This window comes from Pseudorca crassidens, chromosome 3 (assembly GCF_039906515.1).
Source record: "Pseudorca crassidens isolate mPseCra1 chromosome 3, mPseCra1.hap1, whole genome shotgun sequence".
NCBI lineage: Eukaryota > Metazoa > Chordata > Mammalia > Artiodactyla > Delphinidae > Pseudorca > Pseudorca crassidens.
In genome coordinates, this window is record NC_090298.1 from 101,302,183 (window position 1) to 101,330,167 (window position 27,985).

The window sequence follows — 27,985 nt, forward strand, 5'->3', positions numbered from 1 at the left end:
AGAGGTTATACCTCTTTATACTCTCACACCAATATATGTGTTGCTTCTTCTCCCACCCAGTGGTGGTTTTTTTGTGTGTGTGTAAGTTTTAATTTCTTTAGTTATTGTGAATTTAAGCATGTTTACAAATGATAAGCCATTTGCACTTCTAAGAATTGTTTATGTTTATGCCCAGTTTTATTTTTTGTCTTACTGATTTCTAATACCTGTTTAATACTATTTAATACTTAGCTCTTTCTTTTATCCGTATTGAGAGTACTTTTTAAAATGATGGTAATTTTGAAACTAGGAGTACTTTGGGAATTAGAATTTAGGGCCAAAGTAGGGGTACTGAGAACATGAGAAATTGGGGCCTTAAAGAAAGTGATGAAGTTCATCCACTCAGAATACTGCCCAGGCCTGGCCTTGTAGCCAGGGAACTCCTGTTTCCCTCTTTTGTATAGGCTCTGACATCTGGGACTCTATATTTTGGATAATACGGTTAGTTAGCTCACGTGTATTAAGTGGTAAACTCGTTAGATGCATTTTCATGTATTGGCCTTCTGTGAGCCACTAGAGGAGGGTCAGGGATTGAGGGTAATAGCTTTGAATGTTTTTAGCACTAGAATCTTCATAAGGAATTCTTACAGGGAATGCAGATCTATAAAATACATAAAATAATTTTTTTAAAAACCAGTAGATGGATTCCCCAAGGAGTTTAACATCTTCATCGTTTGGCTGTAAGTAATCAGCATCCTTTCAGGACTCCAGGAATCTAGGCAGCATACTTTCAGATTCACTGAATTAGAATATGGTATTAATTAAATTAAAATTGCAGCCTTAAATTTCCTGATTGGCCAGGAAAACTCCACAACTGCAACCTTGTCTAACCTAGATGAACTTGCATACAATTGCGTACCATAAATTGGCGGGGGGTGGGGGATGTCTAAAGTCAATCATCAGTGTAAATGTATCCCTCTTGTAGAAGAAGCTGGTTGTACCACAGTGGATTAGTATCTTGACATGCAGAGGCATACATTAAGTTATGATTTGATATTTGGGGATTGACATATATACACTAATATGTATAAAATAGATAAATAATGAGAACCTGCTGTATAGCTCAGGGAACTCCACTTCGCTGTACAGTAGAAACTAGCACAACATTGTAAAACAGCTGTACCCCAATGGGAAAGAAAAAAAGATAGCATTTTTAGAAGATCAGGTATGGTTCTGATTCTTTTTTTCTTTTATATTCTGGTGTTACAAGGGTAGAAAACCAAGTGAAGAAAAAGTTAATTCTTATGGAGTTGAGATTAATTTTTTTATCTAAAATAACCTGACTTTAGTAGCTTTGCCTTTACCATAGCTCCTATATCTGTACCACAGTGAACATGTGATTTTTGGAATATTATGAGATAATAAACCGGGCAGAGACCAAATTAGTTTAAGTTGGTGTATCACTGAAAAGGCCAGTTGATATATACTAAGAACTTAAGCAAATATTGAAATTAAAGGGCATTTTGGTTCGCTGTTGCACTGTATTGGTACATATTTTAAATAATCAAATTGTTATTGAACAGAGGAATTTATAAATGAAGAGCTGATATGGCCGTGTTCCTTTAAAGGAAAACTAGGCCTAAAGTCTTAAATTACTTTTAAAATTTGTGTATGTGTAGGGGGTGAGGCACAGGGATTGTTTGTTTGTTGTAAATAATAGTGACTTTTTGAATGTATTTGTGTTAGATGTATTACTTTTGTGATTTTGGCCCAAATTAATTTGGCTGAAGCAAAATCAGTTCATAATGAGAAATGTTTTAAGGAGAATGTAGTCTTTTAAACATAAAAAAAGCAAACAGAGAACAGTAAGACTACTGAGAGAAGAGAAATTATATGAGATGACAAATCTAGTAAAATGTATTTAAATGCCTATAGAGTGCGTTTAACTTACCAGTTTGCCTGGGATGTCTCGTCCTGGCTAATTAAAATGTGTACTGTCTTTAAGAACTCTGGATTTGGAGTTTTTAATATTCTTGCCCACATTTTCAAAATATGCTGTATGCTGTAAATACAGTCCGATTATGGTTTTTTTCTATTACTTAAGTTATTATTATTTGCACTTCTGGTAGAAATCTAAGAGTTAATCAACTACATTTATATGTGTATGTTATCTAGAAGTAATCCATAATAGTACTTACTAATTATTAAACATCCTCTAGGTTAAGTCACCATGCATGCTATATACTTTTCATTTTATTCCTAGTCCATAAATCTAGATCTCATTTCACTGTTTTATATTTGGAAGAACTGTGGGTTATAGAAATTAAATGAATTTCCCCAAGATCATACAGTGACAAAACTAGTATTTGAATCCAAATTAGATTTGTTCCAAAGCCTACACCTTGAAATACACTATCTACGTGCTTTCTTCTTCATCAGGTTCCTATAACAGCATGTATTAATTTACTGTTTCTTGATCCAAAAGCTCTCTATTTGGAATAAATGAAAATAACACTGTTTCACCCATGTTATTAATGCTTGCTTCATTTGTTCAATTAATAAATACTAAAAAAAGTGAATATATCCCCAACATCAAGCTAGAAAAGGGATTATTGTTGTATTCCAGTCTGTCCATCAGTTTTTTTTTAATGAAATTTCTAATTAGTGTCTTACATTCATATTTCATTTTTTTCCTCCATTCACTTGCTCTTGCTCTACCAAACCCCTTGAAAGAAGTCATGGAGTTGGTTGAATTGTTCTGTTACGATCTTTTTGTCTATTTCTTCATTTAATTCTGCATACTAGATACATATATCCATTTGAGCTTTTTACCTTGTATAGGACTATCTCTCCCCCCGCCCCCGGCATTTTGTTATATCTTTACATTGTTTTGCCTTTTCTTTTATTTGCTATTGGTAATCTCTTCCACCACATTTTTACTTTACTTTCTGTTATCTTATGGCTTTTCACATTTCCTATTTTTAATTTTTTGGCGTATTTCCAACACTTAAATCTGCTTTTGATATTTTAGTAGGAAAACTTTCAATTGTAAATATGACACCAGCATTTTCCTATTAAATCTTTCTTCAAAGCATAAAACTCTGTTAGGAATCTTATTATAAGCCACATTTTAAACCCTAAAGGTGGGACTTCCCTGGTGGTCCATTGGTTAAGACTCTGCACTCTCAGTGCAGGGGGCATGGGTTTGATCCCCCTGGTATGGGAACTAAGAAAAAGAAAAAAACCCTAAAGGCTAGTGAAATGGATTTTATGTGTAGTTTTGTTTTTTGTTTTTTTATTCTGAGCTCTTACATTTCATCCAATTACCAGGTTTTTGTTTTTAAGCAAATGAATATGGACCTCTATTTTCTTTGATATTGGCGTGTTTATTTTCAATATCTCATTATATTAGAGTAGTATATAAGTACTTGGTTTTATTGTTTTTCGTACTATAGCACTTCTAGTATTTTGGAAGTATTTCAGTGTTAATTCCCAGTAGTAATATTATGTCATTCACTTATAGGGTGTATTTGACCATCGAATGAAGTGCTGGCAGAAATGGGAAGACGCTCAAATTACTTTGCTCAAAAAACGTGAAACTGAAGCAAAAATGATGGTTGCTAACAAACCAGATAAAATACAGCAAGCTAAAAATGAAATAAGAGAGGTGATTAATACAAAATGCTTTATTTATCTCTTTACCCAAATTTTCCATGACTCATTCATATATGCATAATTTTTCATAATTTTTTTCTGAACCATTCAACACTTAGCTATTTTTTCATAACTTATGAACTGTTTTATAATTACTTTAACATTTTGATCATCATTAAAATCTCCAGATCCCTTTGTTACTTTCACATAATTATGGAATGGATAAAGAAACATACAAGGAAAAGATTTAAATTAACTTTGAATTAATGATCACACATTTCTTTTGAGATGGTTAATTTGATTTCAGATAATTACTTATTTTGTGTCTAAAACTGGTTTTAGAGATAGACTTGTCCCACATGTAGCTGTCCAGGCGATATTATCCCCCATATATATGTATTATATATGGTATTTTAGTAAATTTGTATAAGTTTATTATAATTTATACACTTTTTTTGCCATGCTTCAATAAGGAAATTGAAGAGGTAGGACAACCTTTATATTACTTAAAGTAAATGTACCTGCTCTTTGAAGAGTATGTACCAGTGTTTTGGTTACATAGTGGGAAAATATCATTTCATTGCTTAAGTCTTCATTTATTTTATTTTAGCTGTTCCATTGGTCACTAATCACAACGTTCATTGTTTCTGTAGTGAATTTAATGTTTACCGATAGGTGTTCAGTAGACCATAATTGCACAATTTTTTTTTAATCTGTACATTTCACCATTACAAAAATGTTTTTTAAATGTTTGTCATATAATTTTTCTAATTAATTATTTCCATGGGCATATAAATTGTGATGAACATGTATTCTTGAAATTAGTAGTATTGATATATTTTGAAATAATTTAAAGGCATATAAAGAAATGAGAAAATTACACTCTAACACTGCTAAATTATTTGATGGTGAATTTTATACTCAAAATCTTTTCATCTAAATTAAGGTGTGGAGACTGTAGTTCATTAAGCACTAGAATATCCTAATCGTAAGTCTGACAGTAAAATATTAATGGAAATTAAGCTGATGTGCATTTCCACTACTGAAAAGTTACATACAAGTTTGAATGATGCCAAACTGGGCTTTGCCAATATTGAGCTTTCAGGATTTTTAGGCACTGCATTATAAATCAAATGAGTGGTCATGACAGCTAGTTCTATAAATTTTTCCCAGACAAGATTAAAAAATTTGTACCTTTTTGTTTGTTTTTGTCAGTGGGAGGCAAAAGTGCAACAAGGAGAAAGAGATTTTGAACAGATCTCTAAAACAATTCGAAAAGAAGTGGGAAGATTTGAGGCAAGTATAATAATTTCACACTTTTCTTAACAACTTGGTCACATTTTGCCACAATATCATGGTAAAATCAAGTTTGGTTTTGTACTAATGGACCTTTTTTTCCCCATGTATTGTACTTTAACAGAAACAACGAGTGAAAGATTTTAAAACTGTTATTATCAAGTACTTAGAATCATTAGTACAAACACAGCAACAGGTAAGGTAATTTTTTATAACTTAAAAACTTTTAGAATTTGTTTTTGATATGCTTTTTTATTTTAAAGATGATAATCAATGAAATGAGAAGTAATTACTTGAGAAGTAATTACTTGAGAAGTAATAAATGGAGTAGAGAAAACCAAAGACAGCAAAGGAAGAATGGTAGTAAAAGTAATTGGAAATTCTCGGGTCCTTTTTGCCCCTACTGCTAACCTCTAGGAAAGATACACTTTTCCCAGTTTTAGAATATGAGAAACACTCTGGACTACTTTTCCCTTTTTCTCAGTCGTCCCAGTTTTACTTCCCTATTGATCATAGCTGTTTGAGTACATTCTTGTAGTAAGTTCTTCTCTTCCATACCAGCTAGAACTTAAACTAAAAACTAAATTTTAAAGGTTTTTTAAAAAATGTTGTCTTGATTTTTCCTTTAGTTTGTGTGGGTTTGGTGTTGATTGTATACCACAAGTGGCATTTGTCTCCTTAAATAGAGAAAACCATGGATTTTAATGTTATATTAAAGAAAAGTCTGTAACAAGATAATATCAGAGGTTTGTTCCTGTGTATTTTAATATAAATTTGAGTAATAGATCAAATTATTTAATATCTTGAATAGAAGGATTTCTTCCTCCAATTCTTTTTAAACCGTATAATATCAATAGATTAAATTTTTAAATTAGGTGATAATATTATATCTTCAAATTATATTTGTTTTTTATTTTAAATACTTAGTTCATAAAGTCAGATTCTTTAAATATAAAAAGAAATCAGGGGCTTCCCTGGTGATGCAGTGGTTAAGAATCCACCTGCCAGTGCAGGGGGCGTGGGTTCGAGCCCTGGTCCGGAAAGATCCCACATGCTGCGGTAGCAACTGGGCCTGTGCACCACAGCTGCTGAGCCTGCGCTCTGGGGCCCGCGAGCCACAGCTGCTGAACCCTGTGCACCTAGAGCCCGTGCTCCGCAACAAGAGAAACCACGGCAATGAGAGGCCCACGCACTGCAACAAAGAGTGGCCCCACTCGCTGCAACTGGAGATGGCCCACGCACAGAGCAAAGACCCAACTCATCCAAAAATAAATTTTAAAAAAATTTTTTAAATGAATAAATAAAGCAACTATCTGTAAAAAAAAAAAAAAAAGGTTATATAAGCTTGTTTTTAAAGGAATTGTTTTAAACTTAATGTTAAACTTCATGTTAGTTTATACGTCAGTCTATTCTGTTCTATTCTGTTCTCTGGACTCTGGACTATCCAGGAAAGACTGGCAGCTAATTCCTTCCAGTCTCTTTTACATTTGCTTGGATATTTTCTTTTCTTCCTCCTTTTCTCATTGTTTTTGGCTAGCAATAACAAAATGTGAATATCCTCTGAATTAGGAGATGTTATCACTTTATATTGGAAAAGCTCATTGCAGTTTTATTATTTAAGGTAATCTTATTTAACTTATACTAACAAACTGTTCCTATATATACAATTCATAAAGAAATCTTTAAGTTTTTCAGTATTAAAAAATTTTTTTTCTTACATCAAAAACTAAAATTACCCAGGAGTAATTAATATTTTAAAATAATTTATATATGAATTATATTGACAGACTTAATATAAGGGAATTTAGATGATCCCTTTAAGAACCAGACTTTAGTAAATGTTAATCATTGTTAGCTATTTGTATAGATTTTTTTTAAATGCTTCACAGGATATATTATTATAAACGACAAAAAGATTATGAGAATGTCTTTTATTTTTTGTTATCATCCACAGCTGATAAAATACTGGGAGGCATTTCTACCTGAGGCCAAAGCCATTGCCTAGCAAGAAGGTTATTCCTGTTAAGAAGATCTTGGATGCTTGTTCCAGTTATGCAGAATTCCATAGTGAAATCATCTAAAACCATCTAAATAAACCACTATATATTTTATGAATTACATGTGGTTTTTTATAAATATATATTCTGACATTTTATTACAAGCTGCATGTCCTGACCCTCTTTGAATTAAGTGGACTGTGGCATGACGTTCTGCAATACTTTGCTGAATTGAACACTATTGTGTCTTAAATACTTGCACTAAAAAGTGCACTGCAAGGCCAGAAAATTTTACAATATTTTTTTCTTTACAATATGTTCTGTAGTGTGTTCGCCCTCTTTATGAAGTGAATTATCAGTGCATTGATTAATGTTCACTTATACATTCCTGTACGGAAATGATGATTTTGTGATTACAGTAATAAAATGATATTCCTTGTGAAGTATTAGTAACAGATTATTTGGGTATGTAAACATATTAGGGATCTTTTAAAAGCATTTTAATAGGAAGAAACTTTTTCTTTTAGATGTATATAGGTGATGCTATGATCACTAATTTTTTTAATTCACAAAAAAACTGAACTCTTTCATTATTAAATGATTCAATGAAGGAAGGTTAATTAAGTTTTTTTATCTCTTGGTTCAACTTTGGGGAGTGCTCTTGTCTTGAGTACGGGAGTAAATAATTGTGTTTGCTTGTTTTTATCCATTCCTATTATAAGTGCCCAACTTAAGAATTAGGAAAAAGTAGATGTTTCTGTTACAGGTCCTGTGGATTTTGCTCATTTTCTATTATCTTCAAAGTCCAAGACTTTGCATATATTTAATTTATTCCTTGCCTTTCCTTTGTTTTTTGTTTTAAACTAAAAGTAGATCATCTGTGGTTATCATTGACAAAGAATAGTGCCATGCTAAAATACCCTGTGATTTGATGAATAACCAAGGATAGTGCAAAGGAAATTTGAAGTAAAATGAAATTTGTCTTTGGCAGCCATCTCACCTATTTCTGTATCCTGTTTAGATGGCAATTATATAACCCTTAATGTTGATGAAAGTTTAGTTGTAACTGGGATCAGTTATTTCCATTTTTTAAAAAGTATTCTTAAAGATGCCCCTCTTCTCAGGCTTAACAACTGTATCTCCCTTCCAGAAGAGTAGAATGTTTTATGTGTAACTGAGTCCTTTCTAGCAGCGCACTGGATACAATTAATATATCAGAGTATCCTCAGGATATGTTTGCTTCCACTTATTTTAGTTGAAATTTTAGGCCTACTGTAGGTGTTGTTCATATTTATGATCCTGGTACCCAGAAGAATGCTTGATACATAATAGGGAATAATAAAGACTTGATGAATTGAACAGGAAAAAAAAAAATCCTGAGTGATGCAAAATAATGTTTGCTGTCTTGAGAAGAAGGAGAAATTGAAGCAGAAATAGTATAGTCTTCTGTTGTTGCTTCTGTTGGAGGTAACTTAGATACGTTTAAGAAATGAGTAATTCCTATTAATATGTATCAGATCCTATCTTGTTGTCCTGTTAATACTGAGCAAAAATATAGGCTTACTGGGAAGATGAGCTAGTATTAGGTACATAGGTTATGCTTACACATAGGATAATTTAGTTATTCAAGCCCAAATCATCCATTCTGCTGTGGTACATGTGTAATAACAGTCAGTACCTCCAAATAAAATAATAAATATTTTCAGACTTGATCAAGCTGAAGAGAGTAACAGACCTGAATCCATTCCAGATTTCATTCCCCTTAACAACCTTTACTAAAAGATAAAGAGGCTGTTGGAAATTTCAAGTATATTATATGAACTTCTGATACCTGTGTACATTTTAACAGGATTTACTTGCTTCAACACTACACCTATCTCCACCCATCAACCTTCACATCTCTTATTCATCTTACTAGAATACTTTCATTCCAAATAAATAGAACAACAAGAGCATTAATAGTGCTGATAACATAATCTTTTAGTTATAAAGGTCTGAATTTTAATTTTTTTTTTCTTTAACCGGATAAAAGTTAAAGAAGGACTAAGGCAGCATAGTACAGTGGAACAAGCTGAACTTGGAGTCAACATACTTGTGTTCAGTCTCTTATCACTCAGTAGCTGTGTGACACATCTATAAAACAATATAGAACTGATTCCTGAAGTGCCTTTCTACTTTAAAATATGTTGTTTAAAATATCAAACTTCAGTATAAATATTCTATTAGAGAATCAAATCCTAATCAAAACCACCTTCTATTAATAAAGTAAAACAAGGCTAAAGCAAAATAAATGTGTGTAAAAATATGATTTCTAAAATGTAAAGTAAGTTTTTTTATTGTATTTTTTGATGAGGTTTTTTCAACTATTCATCTTGTTTTATACATATATATATTTATACTAGTGTCAAAATACCCTGGTTTCATTGTTGCTATTCTTTAAGCCTTTTTATTTTATTATTCAGATATAGCAAAGTTTTAACAAATTCCTTGTACAAATTGTTTCATAAGTGGTTTTTAAATATAAAATAAATAAGCCTCTTAATAAATCAGGTTTCTTTAAAGGAAGGAAATCAGATGAGTAAAGAAGGAAGATGATTATATCCCTTTAAAAAATATTTCTTGATGTCTAAGGGAATTATAAAGACTCTTTTTTTTTTCCCTAAAGCATGTGACTAGTTATAAAGCTAAATGTCTACTTCACTTTCTTGTTATGGCTCCCTGCATGGATAGTCATGTGATTAACAAGAGTCAGAACTACATAGGATGAGCAAAATTCATCCTGTTTTAAAGGAAGGAAGGTCGAAGGTCGCTGGTAGGAGAGAAGATAACAGCTCGAAAAAGGAAGTGCAGTCACTAGCTTGAGATCTTTGGTTGCATTTCCATATCCACTAGCAGGAAATGTATATGTTACACTGTCTCTCTTTGTGATGGAGTCTCTTTCAAAGTATTGAAAAAAAGAATAGAATCACCATCACTTATCCAAAATCCGGAATCAAATAAGTTTCATTTCTAATCCTCATAGTGAAGGATGTAGTTTCAAGTAATAATGAAGGTAAATGGTTGGCCAGACACAGAAACAGCAAGAAGAGGGGAATTAAAAGAGTAGTATTAAAATTGTTGCTTACTCTGCCTTTGTAATCAAGGCCATGAAGAGATGTCATGGCGATCTGTGGATGTGGTCCTTAGAGTTTAGACCAATGGAAATATAACATGAGCCACATACGTAATATAAAATTTTTCTATAGCCAGATTTTAAAGAGTAAAAGAAACAGGTAAAATTAATTTTAATTTTTAACCCAGTAGCTCCAAAATATTTTAACATGTAATCCAATATATTAAAAATTACTGTGATATTTTAGTCTTTTTTGTACTAAGTCTTCAATATCCAGTGTGTATTTTACACTTTCATCATATATGTGTTCGGACTAGCCACATTTTAAGTGATCAGTTATCACATGTGGCTACTGGCTATGATTTTGGACAGTGCAGATGTAGACAATGCCGTGGAACTGGAAATGGGGAGTGAATCCAACAGCTGTTTGTTATTTACCATCCCAAATCCTGTGAAGAATTCAAAACTAAATAAAAGGGACTAGTAGGTGTTGCTCTCAAAAGCAAGTACAAAAAAAAAAAAGCAAGTACAATTCAGGTGCAAGACTTTATAGCACAGTGCTCTGCAAGCAGTGGTCACTCAGTATCTACTGTGAACAAGTGGTAGTGCTTTATTGCCTGATGGAAACATAGAGACTATAGTACAACTTCCTTATTTTACAGATAAGCAAATTCAGAGCTTAAGTCATTATGATCTGATTTTTCCTCTTAAATCTGTTAATCGTCTGTGAACATTCTTCCTTGAAAATGTATGATAAACTTTTTGAGATTCCTCTTCTAATCATTAACATAGAATTCTAGGAAGTCCTTTGGTATACAGAGAATTTATTTCTTCAAACTGTTACTTCAGAAGTGGCTAAGAATAGAAGATTATACAAAACAGGAAAGTTATGGCTTGCTCTAATCTTTTAATGCACATGAAGAAATTAAAAATCCTCATCTTCCTTTCTCTTGTCACATAGTCTTTTTTTAATTCTCAAAAAATTGAATATTTTAAAGTATTTTTCTTAATTAACTGGGTCAAATGGAAACTTTGTAATTAAGGACAATTAAGGTGAAGCTGCCCCCGTGTTAATAAACAGAAAACTATTTTTTTTAAGACCAGTTAATGGGATAAACTGCCTTAAGGGACTACTTTGAGAAAAAGTTCTATTTAAAATTTATATATATGTAACTGTTTAAAAAATCAGACAGAGTTTAACAAAACTGAACAATAAATTGCTACCTTATTGCTTCCATAGTCAAGTCTCGAGTTATCTTGATTTTAACCTGTATTTATTTCCTAGATCTTTATTTCAACTCTTCTCACTATATGTGTGTATAAGTGTGTGTGGATTTATGTGTGCACATAAATGTGCATGTTTATGCATGACAGGAGGCTTTTTAACCAACCTTATTTTCTAAATTTCAGTTAAAAATGTTTCTCAGCCTCTTGTAACTGGGACAAAGCAAAATGCTTATGTTTTCAGTTACGTTGCTTAGGTGTCATTTTTTTGCCAAGACCAACTTGAGTTGATTATGTTTCTGAAATCTGTTCCCTTTTCATTTCTACTTTTTCTCTCCACAAGATCTTGTGATCGTGATAAAGTCCAAATTATCCAGAATCTGGTTTCAAACCACTTTTCCTGTCTTGATCCTACCCCCTTGCCTTCACCCACCCTTGGCTCTAATCAGATGATGCCCCTGTCTTGTGAGCATGCTCTGTCCTTTTCTGGCTCAGTGCTGTTGATGTTACCTTGTCTGAGTTACCTTTTTCCCCTTTACCAGCAATTGGTTAAATCCTATCCAGTCTTTAAAGTCCACATCTTCCATATATCCTTTTTAGTCTCCTAAGTAGAAGGAAGCAAGGAACCTGTGGGTTTCTCAGCTGGACTCTAGTACTTGGCACCTTTCAGATTGGGCTTACCAATGTCTACCTTGCATTATAGCTGTCTTTCTGCTTTGAGGAGTCTGTGTGCTTCTTGAGGAATGACTATGCCCTTGTTACTTCTTGTAAAACCTAGTATGGTACAGCCAAGAGAGTGTAATGGGGTGATTAAAAATACAGTTATGCATCTGCCTGACAGTTTGAACCCTGGCTCAAGAATCTACATCATTGACTTTGAGCAAGTTATTTTTCTCTAAAACTTAGTTTCCTTATTTGTAAAATAGAAAGTAATAATAGTACTGTTCAGGTGCTCCTTCAGGGGATTAAGCTGATTGATGTGAATTTCTCAGCAATAGCATGTGCTTAATAAATATTAGCTATTATGCATCCAGTAAGTGTTTACTGAATACTTAGTCTGAACAAAGTACCTGCATTTTGATTATTTTACCAGTCTTTATGGCTTCTTCAAAGCCATGGGTGTATATTTGACTGGGGTCTAGTTGGGCTTACCAGAAGGGTTCCTTCTAAGAACAGTCTGCCCCTGAGACCTGCTCTTAGAGCCCTGAGCCCGGAGGTGGAGGGGAAGAATGCTTGCAGTCAAAATCCGTTTTTATTCAGCCAGCAAAAGTTTAGAACTGCCCCCCACTACAAAGATACTCTAGTTAAATGAGCCTTGTCAGAAACCTAGAGACCTTTAAAGAAGCTTGGGGACAAAGGAAAGAAGGGTGAGATAGAAATGTAGCAATTGCTTAGGGAAAGAAGTTTGTTTCCACACACAAACACATGTAAGAAGCTTGAATATGCTGCAGACTAAGGGAAGTAGTAATCAATGAAGAAAAAACATGGAGAATAAAAAGATCATGACAGCAATTGATGGAACAGCAATCATACAGCCAACTGATGGTGAGGGCCTGACACTGCAATGGAAGTAGGAAAAGATACTTTAGGGAGATGGAAATAAGAATGGACAAGCGTCACTCATTCCTTCATTCACTCATTCAGTACATATTTGTTCAGTCTCAACTGTGTCAGGCACTGAAGCAATGGATTGGGTATCAGGAAAGAACAAGAAAGTTGTCTAGGATAATGCCCCGATTTCTGGCTTTGATGACTTAGGATACTGCTGCTTTGATTAACTGAGATAATATAGGAGGTACAGATTTGCAGAAAGTTATACAGGCATGTTGTAGTTTTAATTGAAGTATAGTTGATTTACAATGTTGTGTTTCTGCTGTACAGCAAAGTGATTCATTTATATATAGTCTTTTGTATTCTTTTCCATTATGGTTTATCACAGGATATATCACAGGAATATAGTTCCTTGTGCTATACAGTAGGACCTTGTTGTTTATCAATTCCGTATGTAATAGTTTGCATCTGCTAATCCCAGCCTCCTCCCATGTTGTTTTTGATGTACCTTTGGACATTCAAGATGAAAATGTATGAAAACATAGGCAGGGCTAGGTATTGCACCATCAACTTAGAAATGTGAACATGCTCGATCCCTTAAAACCATGATTGTTAATGAATGCCTTCTCAGAGAACAAATAGAATGTGATCAGCCTACTGAGGACAAAATTCCACGTACAACTAACATCTAAGGGAAGAATGGAAGTGAAGAAGTCAAGTAGATGGAAGGAGCCTCAGGAAAAAAGTGTGGATGTTTCTTCATCCAAGCAAAAAGGAAGGGAAAGAGATATTTGGAAACAATGCCTGAATGCTTTTATTTTCTTAGTGAAATAGGAAATTAAGCCATCATCAGGGAATGATACCAGCAAAAAAGCCAAAGAAGAGATTGGGGGCCAAAGAAAAATGGTAGATGTTTAGAAAACACAAAGAAAAATGGTAGATGTTTGAAAACAAATCGAGAAGGGTAAGAGGGCTATGGATGAGTACTGACTTTCAAATAAGTTTGGAAATCAGGAATTTAAAATGAAGCCAAGGGATTTCCCTGGTGGTCCAAGGGGTAAGACACTGCGCCCCCAATGCAGGGGGTCCAGGTTGGATCCCTGGTTGGGGAACTAGATCCCGCATGCTGCAACTAAGAGTCCACATGCCACAACTAAGAAGTCTGCATGCCACAACTAAGAAGTCTGCATGCCACAACTAAAGATCCCATGTGCTGTAACTAAGACTTGGTGCCGCCAAAAATAAATATTTTAAATAATAAAATGAAGCCAACCAAGGGACTTCTGTGGTGGTCCAGTGGTTAAGACTCCACACTCCCAATGCAGGGGCCCAGGTTCGATCCCTGATCAGGGAACTAGATCCCACATGCCACAACTAAAAAAGATCCCACATGCGGCAATGAAGATCCTGTGTGCCACAACTAAGACCCAGCACAGCCAAATAAATAAATATTTTAAAAATAAATAAAATGAAGCCAAACAAAGTATCATTTTTTTTCAGCCATGAAAAAGTAGGACTTAAAACAGATTGTTGGATTCATTCAAGATTAGGGATTGTTGGTGTGTGTGAGAAAAGTCAAGGGGGAAGGGATTTTGAAATAATTTAAATGACTAAAAGGAGATGAAGGCAAATGAGGTGACAGGAACAAATTGGGGAATGTAGATGTGGTGAGGTGAAAGAATCGTTTTTCTGGTAATGAGGAAAGAAGAATGAAGAAAGTGGTCAAAGGAGGAAACCTAAGTTTCAGAAATGACATTAATATTTAGTGTATTGCCACTTTTTTAAAAGAATATCAATATGACAACTGCGTAGAGCTCTTTCGTAGTGCAATGAAGCTAATTTCTGCGGATTCCTTTAATTTACTTTTTGATTTGCTAAAGTATTGAAAGCTTTTTGCATATCAGCACATAAAACTCGACTTTAATCTTCTGATTTTTAGATTAATGTTTATCTCATCAAATCACTACATGGACATAGTCTGAAAACTAAACTAGCATTGGAAAGGCTAATTAATAAAATACAGTGTTTCTGTGCCCCACAAACTGCAATTTCCCCAGTCCTTTTCCTCAAAGATAACCTCTTTCTACTCTTAGCTGTTTCTTCTGCCATTTAAATAGTTCACATTTCTAAGTAAAATACATATCCTGCTATCATTTGAATCACCAATTTTAGACATCATCCACTTATCTTTTTTATGGGAAATGAGAGTTTATTTCTCTTAGTCTGCCATCCGTCTGCTTCATACACTCATCTCCCACTTCCAATGCAGTCAAAATTTTTGGTTAAATCAGTAATCAATATTTGCATTTTTATGCCTTTACAAATATTGTTCACTGCTGAGAGTGATAGTATATTTAATCGTGATTTTCTTCCTTTTTTAAAAAATAAACTTTATTTTTAGAACAATATTAAATTTACAGAAAAATTGTGAAGGTAGTACATACAGAGTTACCATATACTCTGTACCTAGTTTCCCTTATTATTAACATATTAGTATAGTACATTTGTTATATAATTAATGAACCAATACGGTTACATTATTATCAGCTAGAGTCCATAGTTAATTCAGATTCCCTTTGTTTTTGCCTAATGTCCTTTTCCTCTTCCAGGATTCCATCCAAAAGACCACATTACATTTAGTTGTCATGTCTCCTGCTCCTCTTGGTTGTAACAGTTTCTCAGAGTTTCCTTTTTTTCAATGACTTTCCTATTTTTTTTCCCTGAGGTAGAACATGCCTTGATTTTTTTCATTTGGTTGGTGCTTTTTTTTTTTTAATCTTGCTAATTTTTTCCATGTCTTCCTACAGTCTCTTAGTACATTTCCCACAAGATCACTCAGATCAGGTAATTTAACAATTCCAATTGCTTTCCTTAGGACTCTCTCTACTGAGGACTTCTGCTTTCTCTGAACTGGTGCTCTGGGTCTGTTGTGTCTCTGGATTTGCCTTGCTCTCAGCTGTGGAATTGACCTTACATTTCTCCTGGGATCCATTCCCTATATCCTGGGTTTCATGCCTTCCTCCTTCTTGGTTTATTCTCTTGTGTTGGAATAGTATATTCTCTAGTAGTTTCTTAGGTTAAAAAGAAGATATGGCAGAAAGCATTGTGAAAGTAGCCCTCAGAATGTCTGCCTCTTGAGTCAGTTTGCTCAGGTCTGGACTGGTTACCTTTTTATGCCTGTTGCACAGACAATCCTGAAGATTCCCTTTGCTTCTCCCCAGGGTTGTATTTCCTGTTCTGTATACCCCACATTTTCCTCCTTCTTGATTTATTCTTTCATTTTGGTAGATATACAGAGTAGGTTCCTGAAAATGATGCATAGAAACTATACTCAAGACTTAAATTATCAAGGATTAAGGAAAATTAACTCATTATATGTTTGAAATCATTTTCTCTAGAATTTTGAAGACATTGCTCCATTGTCTTGTACCTTCCAGTGTTGCTGTTGAGAATTCCAAAGCCATTCTGTTTTCTGATCTTTTGTATATGAATTGTCCCCTCACCACCACCCCTTTCCAGAATATAGGATCTCTTTTATCTCCAGTGTTCTAAATCTCATATGGATTTGCTATAGTATATATCTGTTTTCATCATGTGTGGGTGCTTTCAGTCTGCAAACACGATATTCAGTTCTGGACATTTTCTTGAGTTATTTCACTCATGATTTCCTCCCTTCTATATTCTCTCTTCTCATTCTGGAAGACTCTTTATTTGAATATTGGATGTCCTCGACTGATGATGTTATTGTTCTTTCTTATTTTGCATCTGTTATTTTGTTCTACTCTCTGAACTTTGTTCTACTCTCTGAGTGTACTCTTATTTTCTGATCCTATTATTAAGTAGCTTTCTGTTCTTGTTTCATAGATGCAATGTCTTCCTGTATCTCTCTGAGGATATTAGTGATAGTTTACTTTTTTAAAGTTTTTTACTCCTTGTTTCTGTTTTCTCAAAATTATTTTTCTATTTTTATTTCTCTCCCATGTTAGATGCTTTGCTCAGCTATTTGTTACTCCTTGGATATCTTCTCAACATTAGCAGTGGGAACTGAAAGCTGATTGGAAGCTCTGTCAAACTAAAAAAAAATGTTTGTCCAGCTTTACTGAGGTCTAATTGACAAAAATTATATACATTAAAGGTGAATGTGATGGTTTCATATAAATATACATTGTGAAATGATCACCACAGTCAAACTAATTAGCATTTATTACCTCACATAGTTACCTTTTTTTTTTTCATCTCCGCATCCCCATCCCCTCTGGTAACCATGAGTTTGTTCTCTGTACCTGTGAGTCTTTTATTGTATTGTTATATTTGTTCATTTGTTTTCTTTTTTAGATTCCACATATAAGTGATATCATACAGTGTTTGTCTTTCTCTGTCTTACTTTATTTTCACTTAGCATAATGCCCACCAGGGTCATACATGCTGTCACAAATGTCAATATTTCATTCCTTTTTATGGCTGAGTATTATTGCATCATATGTATGTATATGTATATATATATACACACACATATATATACATATATGACATCTTTATTCATTAATCTATTGATAGACACTTAGGTTGCTTCCATATCTTGACTATTGTAGTAATGCTACAATGAACATAGGAATGCATGTATCTTTTCAAATTAATGGGTTTTTTAAAATTTTTATTCAGATATATACCCAGATGTGGGATTGCTGGGTCATATGGCAGTTCTATTTTTCATTTTTAAAAAATTTTTTTTATTGAGGTATAATTGACATATAAGATTGTATTAGTTTCACATCTACAATATAATGATTCTACATTTGTATATATTGTGAAATGCTTATCACCATCAGTCACCATATATAGTTACAAAACTTTTTTTTCTTCCAATGAGAACTTTTAAGATCTATTCTCTAAGCAACTTTCAAATTTGCAATACAGTATTATTAACTATATTGTTAACAATTATACGTCTGCATAACATTTATTTTGTAACTGGAAGTTTGTACCTTTTGACTTCCCTAACCCATTTTGCCCCCATGTCCAGCAACCACTAATCTGTTTTCTGTATCTGTGAGCTTGGTTTTTGTTTGTTTGTTTGCTTTAGATTCCACATATAAGTGAGATTATATGGTATTTGTCTTTCTCTGTCTGACTTATTTCATAATGCCCTCGAGGTCCATCCATGTTGTCTCACTTGACAAGATTTCATTCTCTCTTTTTTTTTTTTTTTACATCTTTATTGGAGTATAATTGCTTTACAATGGTGTGTTAGTTTCTGCTTTATAACAAAGTGAATCAGTTATACATATACATATGTTCCCATATCTCTTCCCTCTTGCATCTCCCTCCCTCCCCACCTCCCTATTCCACCCATCCAGGCAGTCACAAAGCACCGAGCTGATCTCCCTGTGCTATGCGGCTGCTTCCCACTAGCTATCTACCTTACGTTTGGTAGTGTATATATGTCCATGCCTCTCTCTTGCTTTATCACAGCTTACCCTTCCCCCTCCCCATATCCTCAAGTCCATTCTCTAGTAGGTCTGTGTCTTTATTCCTATCTTACCCCTAGGTTCTTCAGGACATTTTTTTTCCCTTAAATTCCATATATGTGTGTTAGCATACGGTATTTGTCTTTCTCTTTCTGACTTACTTCACTCTGTATGACAGACTCTAGGTCTATCCACCTCATTACAAATAACTCAATTTCGTTTCTTTTTATGGCTGAGTAATAGTCCATTGTATATATGTGCCACATCTTCTTTATCCATTCATCTGATGATGGACACTTAGGTTGTTTCCATCTCTGGGCTATTGTAAATAGAGCTGCAATGAACATTTTGGTACATGACTCTTTTTGAATTATGGTTTTCTCAGGGTATATGCCCAGTAGTGGGATTGCTGGGTCATATGGTAGTTCTATTTGTAGTTTTTTAAGGAACCTCCATACTGTTCTCCACAGTGGCTGTATCAATTTACATTCCCACTAACAGTGCAAGAGGGTTCCCTTTTCTCCACACCCTCTCCAGCATTTATTGTTTGTAGATATTTTGATGATGGCCATTCTGACCCGTGTGAGGTGATACCTCATTGTAGTTTTGATTTGCATTTCTCTAATGATTAGTGATGCTGAGCATCCTTTCATGTGTTTGTTGGCAATATGTATATCTTCTCTGGAGAAATGTCTATTTAGGTCTTCTGCCCATTTTTGGATTGGGTTGTTTGTTTTTTTGATATTGAGCTGCATGAGCTGCTTGTATATTTTGGAGATTAATCTTTTGTCAGTTGCTTCATTTGCAAATGTTTTCTCCCATTCTGAGAGTTGTCTTTTCATCTTGTTTATGGTTTCCTTTGCTGTGCAAAAGCTTTTAAGTTTCATTGGGGCCCATTTGTTTGTTTTTATTTCCATTTCTCTAGGAGGTGGGTCAAAAAGGATCTTGCCGTGATGTATGTCATAGAGAGTTCTGCCTGTTTTCCTCTGAGACTTTTATAGTGTCTCATCTTACATTTAGGTCTTTAATCTATTTTGATGTTATTTTTGTGTGTGGTGTTAGAGAGTGTTCTAATTTCATTCTTTTACATGTAGCTGTCCAGTTTTCCCAACACCACTTATTGAAGAGGCTGTCTTTTCTCCATTGTATATTCTTGCCTCCTTTATCAAAGATAAGGTGACCATAGGTACATGGGTTTATATCGGCTTTCTATCCTGTTCCATTGATCTATATTTCTGTTTTAGTGCCAGTACCATACTGTCTTGATTACTGTAGCTTTGTAGTAGAGTCTGAAGTCCAGGAGCCTGATTCCTCCAGCTCCGTTTTCTTTCTCAAGATTGCTTTGGCTATTCAGGGTCATTTGTGTTTCCATACAAATTGTAAAATTTTTTGTTCTAGTTCTGTGAAAAATGCCATTGATAGTTTGATAGGGATTGTACTGAATCTGTAGATTGCTGTGGGTAGTGTACTCATTTTCACATTGTTGATTCTTCCAATCCAAGAACATGGGATATCTCTCCATCTGTTTGTATCATCTTTAATTTCTTTCATCAGTGTCTTATAGTTTTCTGCATACAGGTCTTTTGTCTCCTTAGGTAGGTATTATATTCTTTTTGTTGCAATGGTAAATAGGAGTGTCTCCTTAATTTCTTTTTCAGGTTTTTCATCATTAGTGTATAGGAATGCAAGACATTTCTGTGCATTAATTTTGTATCCTGCTACTTTACCAGATTCATTGATTAGCTCTAGTAGTTTTCTGGTAGCGTCTTTAAGATTCTCTCTATGTATAGTATCATGTCATCTGCAAACAGTGACAGCTTTAATTCTTCTTTTCCAATTTGGATTCCTTTTACTTCTTTTTCTGCTCTAATTGCTGTGGCTAAAACTTCCAAAACTATGTTGAATAATAGTGGTGAGAGTGGACAACCTTACCTTGTTCCTGATTTTAAAGAAATGGTTTCAGTTCTTCACCATTGAGAACGATGTTGGTTGTGGGTTTGTCATATATGGCCTTTATTATGTTGAGGTAAGTTCCCTCTATGCCTACTTTATGGAGGGTTTTTATCATAAATGGGTGTTGAATTTTGTCAAAAGCTTTTTCTGCATCTATTGAGATGATCATATGGTTTTTATCCTTCAATTTGTTAATATGGTTTATCACATTGATTGATTTGCATATATTGAAGAATCCTTGCATTCCTGGGAGACACCCCACATGATCATGGTGTATGATCCTTTTAATGTGCTGTTGGATTCTGTTTGCTAGTATTTTGTTGAGGATTTTTGCATCTATGGTCATCAGTGATATTGGCCTGTAGTTTCCTTTTTTGTGACATCTTTGGTTGTGGTATCAGGGTGATGGTGGCCTCATAGAATGAGTTTGAGAGTATTCCTCTCTCTGCTATATTTTGGAAGATTTTGAGAAGGATAGGTGTTAGCTCTTCTCTAAATGTCTGATAGAATTTGCCTGTGAAGCCATCTGGTCCTGGGCTTTTGTTTTTGGAAGATTTTTAATCACAGTCTCATTTTCAGTGCTTGTGATTGGTCTGTTTATATTTTCTATTTCTTCCTGGTTCAGTCTCAGAAGATTGTGCTTTTCTAAGAATTTGTCCATTTCTTCTAGGTTGTCCATTTTATTGGCATAGAGTTGCTTGTAGTAATCTCTCAAGATCTTTTGTATTTCTGCAGTGTCAGTTTTTACTTCTCCTTTTTCATTTCTAATTCTATTCATTTGAGTTTTCTCCCTTTTTTCCTTGATGAGTCTGGCTAATGGTTTATCAATTTTGTTTATCTTCTCAAATAACCAGCTTTTAGTTTTATTGATCTTTGCTATTGTTTCCTTCATTTCTTTTTCATTTATTTCTGATCTGACCTTTATGATTTCTTTCCTTCTGCTAACTTTGGGTATTTTCTCTTCTTCTTTCTCTAATGGCTTTAGGTGTAAGGTTAGGTTGTTTATTTGAGATATTTGTTTCTTCTGGTAGTATTGTATTGCTATAAACTTCCCTTTTAGAACTGCTTTTGCTGCATTCCATAGGTTTTGGGTCTTCGTGTTTTCTTTGTAATTGTTTCTAGGTATTTTTCGATTTCCTCTTTGATTTCCTCAGTGATCTCTTGGTTATTTAGTAGTGTATTGTTTAGCCTTCATGTGTTTGTAGTTTTTACAGTAATTGATATCTAGTCTCATAGTGTAGTGGTTGTAAAAGCTACTTGATATAATTTCAATTTTCTTAAATTTACCAAGGCTTGATTTGTGAACCAAGATATGATCTATCCTGGAGAATGTTCCATGAGCACTTGAGAAGAAAGTGTATTCTGTTGTTTATGGATGGAATATCCTATAAATATCAATTAAGTCCATCTTGTTTAATGTATCATTTAATTCTTATGTTTCCTTTTTTATTTTCATATTGGTTGATATGTCCATTGGTGAAAGTGGGGTGTTAAAGTCCCCTACTATGATTGTGTTACTGTCAGTTTCCCTTTTTATGGCTGTTAGCATTTGCCTTATGTATTGAGGTGCTCCTATGTTGGGCGCATATATATTTACAATTGTTATAGCTTCTTGGATTGACCCCTTGATCATTATGTAGTGTCCTTCTTTGTCTCTTGTAATAGGCTTTATTTAATAGTCTATCTTGTCTGATATGAGAATTGCTACTCCGGCTTTCTTTTGGTTTCCATTTGCATGGAATATCTTTTTCCATTCCTTCACTTTCAGTCTGTATGTGTCCCTATGTCTGAAGTGGGTCTCTTGTAGACAACATATATACGGGTCTTGTTTTTGTATCCATTCAGCCAATCTACATCTTTTGGTTGGAGAATTTAATCCATTTACATTTAAGGTAGTTATCAATATGTATGTTCCTATTACTGTTTTCTTAATTGTTTTGGGTTTGTTATTGTAGGTCATTTCCTTCCCTGTGTTTCCTGCCTTGAGAAGTTCCTTTAGCATTTGTTGTAAAGCTGGTTTGGTGGTGCTGAATTCTCTTAGCTTTAGTTTGTCTGTAAAGGTTTTAATTTCTCTGTCAAATCTGAATGAGATCCTTGCTGGGTAGAGTAATCTTGGTTGTAGGTTTTTCCCTTTCATCACTTTAAATATGTCATGCCAGTCCCTTCTGGCCTGCAGAGTTTCTGCTGAAAGATCAGCTGTTAACCTTTTGGGGATTCCCTTGTATGTTATTTTTTGTTTTTCCCTTGCTGCTTTTAATATTTTTTCTTTGTATTTAATTTTTGATAGTTTAATTAACATGTGTCTTGGTGTATTTCTCCTTTGATTTATCCTGCATGGGACTCTCTGTGCTTCCTGGACTTGACTGTTTCCTTTCCCATATAAGAGTTTTCAACTATAATCTCTTCAAATATTTTCTCAGCCCCTTTCTTTTTCTCTTCTTCTTCTGGGACCCCTATAATTCAAATGTTGGTGCATTTAATGTTGTCCCAGAGGTCTCTGAGACTGTCCTCATTTCTTTTCATTCTTTTTTCTTTATTCTGCTCTGTGATAGTTATTTCCACAATTTTATCTTCCAGGTCACTTATCCGTTCTTCTGCCTCAGTTATTCTGCTATTGATTCCTTCTAGAGATTTTTAAATTTCATTTATTCTGTGTTCATCATTGTTTGTTTGCTCTTTAGTTCTTCTACGTCCTTATTAAACATTTCTTGTATTTTCTCCATTCTATTTCCAAGATTTTGGATCATCTTTACTGTCATTACTCTGAATTCTTTTTCAGGTAGACTACCTATTTCCTCTTCATTTGTTTGGTCTGGTGGGTTTTTACCTTACTCCTTCATCTGCTGTGTGTTTCTCTGTCTTCTCATTTTGCTTAACTTACTGTGTTTGGGGTCTCTTTCACAGGCTGCAGGTTCGTAGTTCCCATTGTTTTTGGCGTCTGGCCCCAGTGGCTAAGGTTAGTTCAGTGGGTTGTGTAGGCTTCATGGTGGAGGGGACTAGTGCCTGTGTTCTGTTGGATGAGGCTGGATCTTGTCTTTCTGGTGGGCAGAACTGCATCCGGTGGTGCGTTTTGGGGTGTCTGTGGACTTATTATGATTTTAGGCAGCCTCTCTGCTAATGGGTGGGGTTGTGTTCCTGTCTTGCTCATTGTTTGGCATAGGGTGTCCAGCACTGTAGCTTGCTGGTCATTGCATGGAGCTGGGTCTTAGCATTGAGATGGAGATCTCTAGGAGAGCTTTCGCTGTTTGATATTACCTGGAGCTGGGAGTTCTCTGGTGGACCAATATCCTGCACTTGGCTCTCCCGTCTCAGAGGCACAGGCCTGACACCCGGCTGGAGCCCCAATACCCTGTCAGCCACATGGCTTTCTCTTTTTTGTTCACATAGCTCCTGGGTTTCAGCTTTGGATTTGGCCCCGCCTCTGAATGTAGGTCACCTGAGGATGTCTGTTCTTCACTCAGACGGGATAGGGTTAAAGTAGCAGGTGCTTAGGGGTCTCTAGCCTACTCAGGCCGTGGGGAGGGAAGGGTACAGTGTGCAGGGCGAGCCTGCGGCGGCAGAGGCCAGCATGACGTTGCAACAGCCTGAGGCGTGCCGTGTATTCTCCCGGGGAAGTTGTCCCTGGATCACGGGACCCTGGCTGTGTCAGGATGCACAGGCTCTCTGGAGGGGAGGTGGGGATAGTGACTTGTGCTTGCACAGAGGGTGCTTGATGGCTCCAGCAGCAGCCTTAGTGTCTCATGCCCATCTCTGATGTCCGTGCTGGTAGCCGTGGCTCACGCCCATCTCTGGAACTTGTTTAGGCAGTGCTCTGAATCCCCTCTTCTCGTGCACCCAGAAACAATGGTTTCTTGCCTCTTAGGCAGGTCCAGACTTTTTCCCGGACTCCCTCCCGACTAGCTGTGGTGCTCTAGCCCCCTTCAGGCTGTGTTCACGCAGCCAACCCGAGTCCTCTCCCTGGGATCTGACCTCCAAGCCGGAGCCTCAGCTCCCAGCCCCCACCCACTCTGGTGGGTGAGCAGACAGGCCTCTCCGGCTGGTGACTGCTGCTCAGCACTGATCCTCTGTGCGGGAATCCCTCCCCTTTGCCCTCTGTACCCCTGTTGCTGCGCTTTCCTCCGTGGCTCCGAAGCTTCCCCGCCACCACCCCTGTCTCCACCAGTGAAGGGGCTTCCTAGTATATGGAAACTTTTCCTCCTTCACAGCTCCCTCCCATAAGTGCGGGTCTCATCTCTAATCTTTTGTCTCTGTTTTTTCTTTTTTTTTGCCCTACGTGGGGAGTTTCTTGCCTTTTGGGAAGTCTGAGGTCTTCTGCCAGCGTTCAGTAGATGTTCTGTAGGAGTTGTTCCACATGTAGATGTATTTCTGATGTATTTGTGGGGAGGAAGGTGATCTCCATGTCTTACTCCTCTGCCATCTTCAAGGTCTCTCCCCTTTTTTTTTTCTTGTTGCAGTCTTTGTTTTAAAGTCTATTTTGTCTGATATAAGTATTGCTACCCCGGTTTTCTTTTGGTTTTCATTTGCATGGAATGCCTTTTTCCATCCCCTCACTTTCAGTCTGTATGTGTCTTTAGATCTGAAATGAGTCTCTTGTAGGCAGCATATATATGGATCTTGTTTTTGTATCCATTCAGCCACTCTACGTCTTTTGATTGGAGCATCTAGTCCATTTACATTTAAAATAATTATTGATAGCTATGTACTTATTGCAATTTTGTTAATTGTTTTCTGGTTGCTTTTTGTAGTTTTTTGTTCCTTTCTTCTTCTTTGACTCTCTTCCTTTGGGATTTGATGACTGTGTTTCATGTTTTGTTTTGATTTCTTTCTCTTTTTGTGTGTGTTATCTATTATACATTTTTGGTTTGTGGTTACCAGGAGGTTTATATATAAGCATATATATAATTATTTTAAGTTGATGATCTCTTAAGTTCCAACACATTCTACCAACCCTATATCTTTACCCTCCCCACCACAAATAATGTCTTTGTCATCTTTTTGTGTTGTGTATTCCTTAATTACTTATTATGGATATAGATGATTTTACTACTTTTGTCTTAAACTTCCTACTAGCTTTATAATCTTACCTTTACTGTACTATATGTTTGCCTTTGCCAACGAGATTTTCCTTTTGTAATTTTCATATTTCGTGTTGTGTTTCTTTTCTTCTTAGAGAAGTCCCTTTATCATTTCCTGTAAAGCTGGTTTGGTGGTGCTGAACTCTTTTAACTTTTGCCTGCCTGTAAAACTCTTTATCTCTTTTTCAAATCTGAATGTTAGCCTTGCTGGGTAGAGTATTCTTTGTTGTAGGTTTTTTCCTCTCACCACTTCAAATACATCATGCCATTCCCTTCTGGCCTGGAGAGTTTCTGCTGAAAAGTCAGGTGACAGTCTTATGGGAGTTCCCTTGTATATAACTAGTTGCTTTTCCCTTGCTGCTTCTAAGATTCTGTCTTTATCTTTAATCTTGCCATTTTAATTACAATGTGTGTTGGTGTTGTTCTGTTTGGGTTCATCTTGTTTTAGACTCTGTGTTTCTTGGACTTGGATGTCTGTTTCCTTTACCAGGTTAGGGAATTTTTCAGCTATTATTTCTTTAAATAAATTTCTGCCCTTTTCTCTCTCTCTTCTCTTTCTGGGACCCCTATAATGTGAATGTTAGTATTCTTGATGTTTTCTAAGACATCTCTTAAACTATCTTTACTTTTTTATTTTTATTTATTTATTTATTTTTTGCAGTACGCAGGCCTCTCACTGTTGTGGCCTCTCCCGTTGCGGAGCACAGGCTCCGGACCCTCAGGCTCAGTGGCCATGGCTCACGGGCCCAGCCACTCCGCATCATGTGGGATCTTCTCGGACCGGGGCATGAACCCATGTCCCCTGCATCGGCAGGCAGACTCTCAACCACTGCGCCACCAAGAAAGCCCATATCTTTACTTTTTTAAATCCTTTTTCTTGGCTTAAAAAAAAATAAATCCTGGGTGATTTCCACTACTCTGTCTTCCAGGTTGCCAGTCCATTCCTCTATATCATCTAATCTACTGTCAGTTTCCTTCTGTTGTATTTTTAATTTCAGTTATTCTATTCTTCTGCTCTGTTTGGTTCTTCTTTATATGTTCTAATTCTTTGTTAACATTCTCAGTGTGTTCATCTGTTTTTCTCCTGAGTTCATTGAGTATCTTTATGATCATCACATTGAACTCTTTTTTTTTTTCAATTGGGGTATAGTTGCTTTACAATGTTGCTTTAGTTTCTGCTGTACAACGAAATGAATCAGCTATGTGTATACATATATCCCCTCCCTCCCACCCCCCCACCCCCATCTTTACTGGATAGATTGCTTATCTCCATTTGGCTTAGTTCTTCTGGGGTTTCATCTTGTTGCTTCGTTTGGAACATATTCCTCTGTTGCCTCATTTTGTCTCATTCATTGCTTTTATTTCTATGTCTTAGGTAAACTGATTACATTTTCCAATCTTGAAGAAGTGGCCTTATGTGGGAGACATCCTATGGGGCTCAGGAACATACTCCTTTTTGGTCACTTGAGCTGTACACCCTAGAGGTGCCCCCTACGTGGGCTGTGTGGGCATTTCTCTTGTGGTGGGCTCACTACTAGGTGGGGCTGGCCCCCAACTTAGTTGGCTATCAGGTCCTGCCTCATATGGAGGCTGTCAGCCTGCTGATGGGTAGGGCTGGGTCCCAGTGGGGCTGACTGCTTAGGACTGGTGTTGACCTGCTCCTGGGTGCATAAGGCCCTGGTGCTGATAGGCTAGAGGGAGGACTCCAAAATGGTGCTTGCCAGCATCAGTCTCCTTGTGGAAGAATGAGCTCCCCAAAATGGATACTGCCAGTGTCTGTGTTCTCAGGGAGAGTATCAATTGCCTCCTACCTCTCCAGCAGGCTTTCCAAGATCAGCAGGTGTGTCTAACTAAGGCTCCTTTCAGATTACTGCCCCTGTACTGGGACTTGGAGTATGTGAGATTTTGCATGTGCCCTTTAAGCAGGGTCTCTGTTTCCCACAGCCCTCTGGCTCTCCTGTACACAAGCCCCATTGGCCTTCACAGCCACATGTTCTGGGGGCCTGTCTTCTCAGTACAGGAACTCTAGGCTGGGGAGCCCTATGTGGAGTTTGAACCCCTCACTCCTTGGGGAGAACCTCTCCAGTTGTGATTATCCTTTTGTTTGTGTTGTTGCCTACCCCAGGAATGTGGGTCTTGACTATACTGATCTCTACCCCTCCTACCAGGTCTTGTTGTGGTTCGTTCTTTATATCTTTAGCCGTGGAAAATCTTTTCTGCTAGTCTTCAGGTCATTCTCATCAATAGTTTCTGTGTAAATAGTTGAAGTTTTGGTGTGCCTGTGGGAGGAGCTGAGCCCAGGGTCTTCCTGCTCCACCGTCTTGGCCACACCCAAGGCCTATCAAATTTGAACATCACTGAAGAGTAATCTCATTGGGCTGTTTGTAGGGAATTTCCAATGTTGGTATTTCTAGCTTTTTTTCTCTTGGGCTTGTCAGATTTCCCAGAGAATATCTTCATGTTTCTTGCCTGGAAGGTAAAGGTGTAGCTGCCAGCCTCTATAAGGTTACAGCATTCAGCATTCAATATGTATATGATCATTTACTCCCAGACCCCAACTATTTTTTGATAAGAGTTTCCATGCCCTCAGCTGGGCAAGTCAACTTCTGATGCAAAGACTCTCTTTTTTACGCTCTCTTGAGGAAATATCCTCTGGAACTGTGCAAAGATGGAAGA

At 36.1% G+C, this 27,985-nt stretch overlaps 1 protein-coding gene across 1 annotated transcript in view; it reads left to right on the forward strand.

The window, feature by feature from the left end:
* The window catches only part of SNX2 (sorting nexin 2), a 53,514-nt gene extending 46,145 nt beyond the window's left edge, over positions 1-7,369 (forward strand). The window contains exons 12-15 of the mRNA XM_067731564.1: positions 3,503-3,646; positions 4,849-4,929; positions 5,054-5,125; positions 6,884-7,369. Of these exons, the coding sequence (XP_067587665.1) occupies positions 3,503-3,646; positions 4,849-4,929; positions 5,054-5,125; positions 6,884-6,934 (348 nt within the window). The 3' untranslated portion in view covers positions 6,935-7,369. The remainder of the gene's footprint in view (positions 1-3,502; positions 3,647-4,848; positions 4,930-5,053; positions 5,126-6,883) is intronic.
* Positions 7,370-27,985: the final 20,616 nt, after the last annotated feature.